This window comes from Solanum tuberosum, unplaced genomic scaffold, assembly GCF_000226075.1.
Source record: "Solanum tuberosum cultivar DM 1-3 516 R44 unplaced genomic scaffold, SolTub_3.0 scf00210, whole genome shotgun sequence".
Classification (NCBI taxonomy): domain Eukaryota; kingdom Viridiplantae; phylum Streptophyta; class Magnoliopsida; order Solanales; family Solanaceae; genus Solanum; species Solanum tuberosum.
The window spans coordinates 128,667-130,701 of record NW_006239135.1 but is presented as its reverse complement, the minus strand read 5'-3'; the positions used below and the strand labels follow the sequence as shown (position 1 = coordinate 130,701).

Below are 2,035 nucleotides of genomic sequence, written 5' to 3'. Positions count from 1 at the left end.
CCACCGCCGCGGAGGGGTGGGGTTTTTTGGGGGGGGGGGGGGGGGAGGGGGGATAACCGTGGTGTCCCGACCAGCTTGTGCACACCTTGAATAATTCCACAGGATACATCTCACCACTCACCAGTAAAGCAACATGTACCAGGTAACTCAACGCACCTCGACTAATTCTACAAGAAACATGTCACCTCCCACCAGCAAACATGTACCAGGTAACTCAATGCACCTCGACTAATTCCACGGGATATATATCACCTCCCACCAACAACATATATCAGGTAACTCTATCCACCAAGACTAGAACATATAAGAAGAAATCAACTAGTGTTTTGTCACTGCTGGTACCTCATAGTGCTCAACCACTTAATTGACCACTAGGCTACACCCTTGAGTGCCCCTTTTCTTCCACACTTCAGACACCCCAAAAGACAAAAGATACAATAAAATTAAAACAACACAACATGGGTTTTTCAAGAAAACACTTCTACAATACCAAAACCAAAAGAAATTACATAAAAGATCAAAACTTTAATCAAAAGGGTAAAAAATTAACATACTTCAAAGCTAATTTCCTGTAAGCACTTTTGATTTCTTGATCTGTAGAATTCCTGGAAACACCTAAAACATCATAAGGATCTCTCCTTAGAGGCTTTTCTGCCTCGCCCTTCTCTGATTTTGACTTATGCCCAGGCATTCTTCTTCTTCTTAGCACACACTTCAAGGTCACAACTTTAGTTTTTTTCCAAAAAAATTTCAAGAAAACACTAATGTTATTTCATAAAGATCGAAACTTTAACCTTAGAAACTGTTAATTCGCTCATACCCAAATCAAATTTTCCAAGAAATTTTTCTGGGAAAATCTTGGGGTATTCGAAAACCCTAAAACTGGAAACCTGAGGTTCCAAGCTGGAAGAGAGCTGTGTGTAAGGAGAGAAGACTTTTGAATTTTGTTTAGAGAGAATAAATTTTCAAAATTTTCAAAGTTTGTATACTGTTCTTGCTATTATACGCAGTGGATATATTGCGCCACTGTATGAGTCTGGTTTAGGCACGTGCGACTCATATGTCCAAATTAATTTAAATGTGTTTTTAAATTATTTTAAAATTGTTACCATCAAATCAATAAATACAATTATTAATTTAACTGTTATCAATTTTGATTTGGTTATTCGATTATTAATTACACATAAAAATAAAATCAAAAGACAAGATGAGAAAAAAAAAACATACTTATTTGGAATACTTTTTGTTTGGGAATTTAGTTCTTTTGTAAAGAAATTTAGATGAAAACATATATAAAATATTTAAAATTATTTTATAAAGTATAATATATATATTATATATATATATATATATGAATTTATCGATTCAATTTTTCCTTTGATTTTTCTAATCAAATCAAATCCAAATAAAATTGATGTATTTAAGGTATAATACATAAATATGTCGTTTAATTTAGTTTTAACGTACATTTATGTTCTCTAATTTTGGGTGTGCACAAATAGAGACTTAAACTTATATAAAATTAAACAAATAGACACACATAGCATACGTGACATCCTACAAGGCAATTTGCGTCTTACATAGTGTCTGACATGTATTATGCTACGACGTAAGACTCAATATGTGTCTGATAAGTATCTACTTATTTACATCAAAAGTTGAAGAACATAAATATAAAATCAAATCGAATTAAAAAAATATAATTTAATTATACCTTTATTTAATAAATTTGATTCGATTTTTATCCGTAAAAACGCCTACATATGTCCACTAGTGAAGTGAGGTGCGTAATGCGCACTTGGCGTAGAAAAGAATTGGGGTCGGTTTTTGGATTTTGAAGAGTTTGTGGGGTTGCTGAGGTGGCAAAAAACAGAAAAAATGAACTGTATCTTATTCACAGCCACCATGATTAATGGTGTAAAAGGAAATTAAACTCATTGAGATCGCAATCAATGGGGTTAGGGGAATGATTAGGAAATTTGACCTTAAATACATAATTTATGATACTTTAATCATACTATATATTTTTTGGTTC

General features: G+C 32.8%; 1 protein-coding gene across 1 annotated transcript in view; it reads right to left on the bottom strand.

Moving 5' to 3' along the window:
- LOC102601185 (chaperone protein dnaJ 16) overlaps nt 1–968 on the bottom strand; it is a 6,010-nt gene extending 5,042 nt beyond the window's left edge. The window contains exon 1 of the mRNA XM_006355868.2: nt 555–968. Coding sequence (XP_006355930.1) covers nt 555–691 — 137 coding nt within the window. The 5' untranslated portion in view covers nt 692–968. The remainder of the gene's footprint in view (nt 1–554) is intronic.
- Between the last annotated feature and the right edge of the window lie 1,067 nt (nt 969–2,035).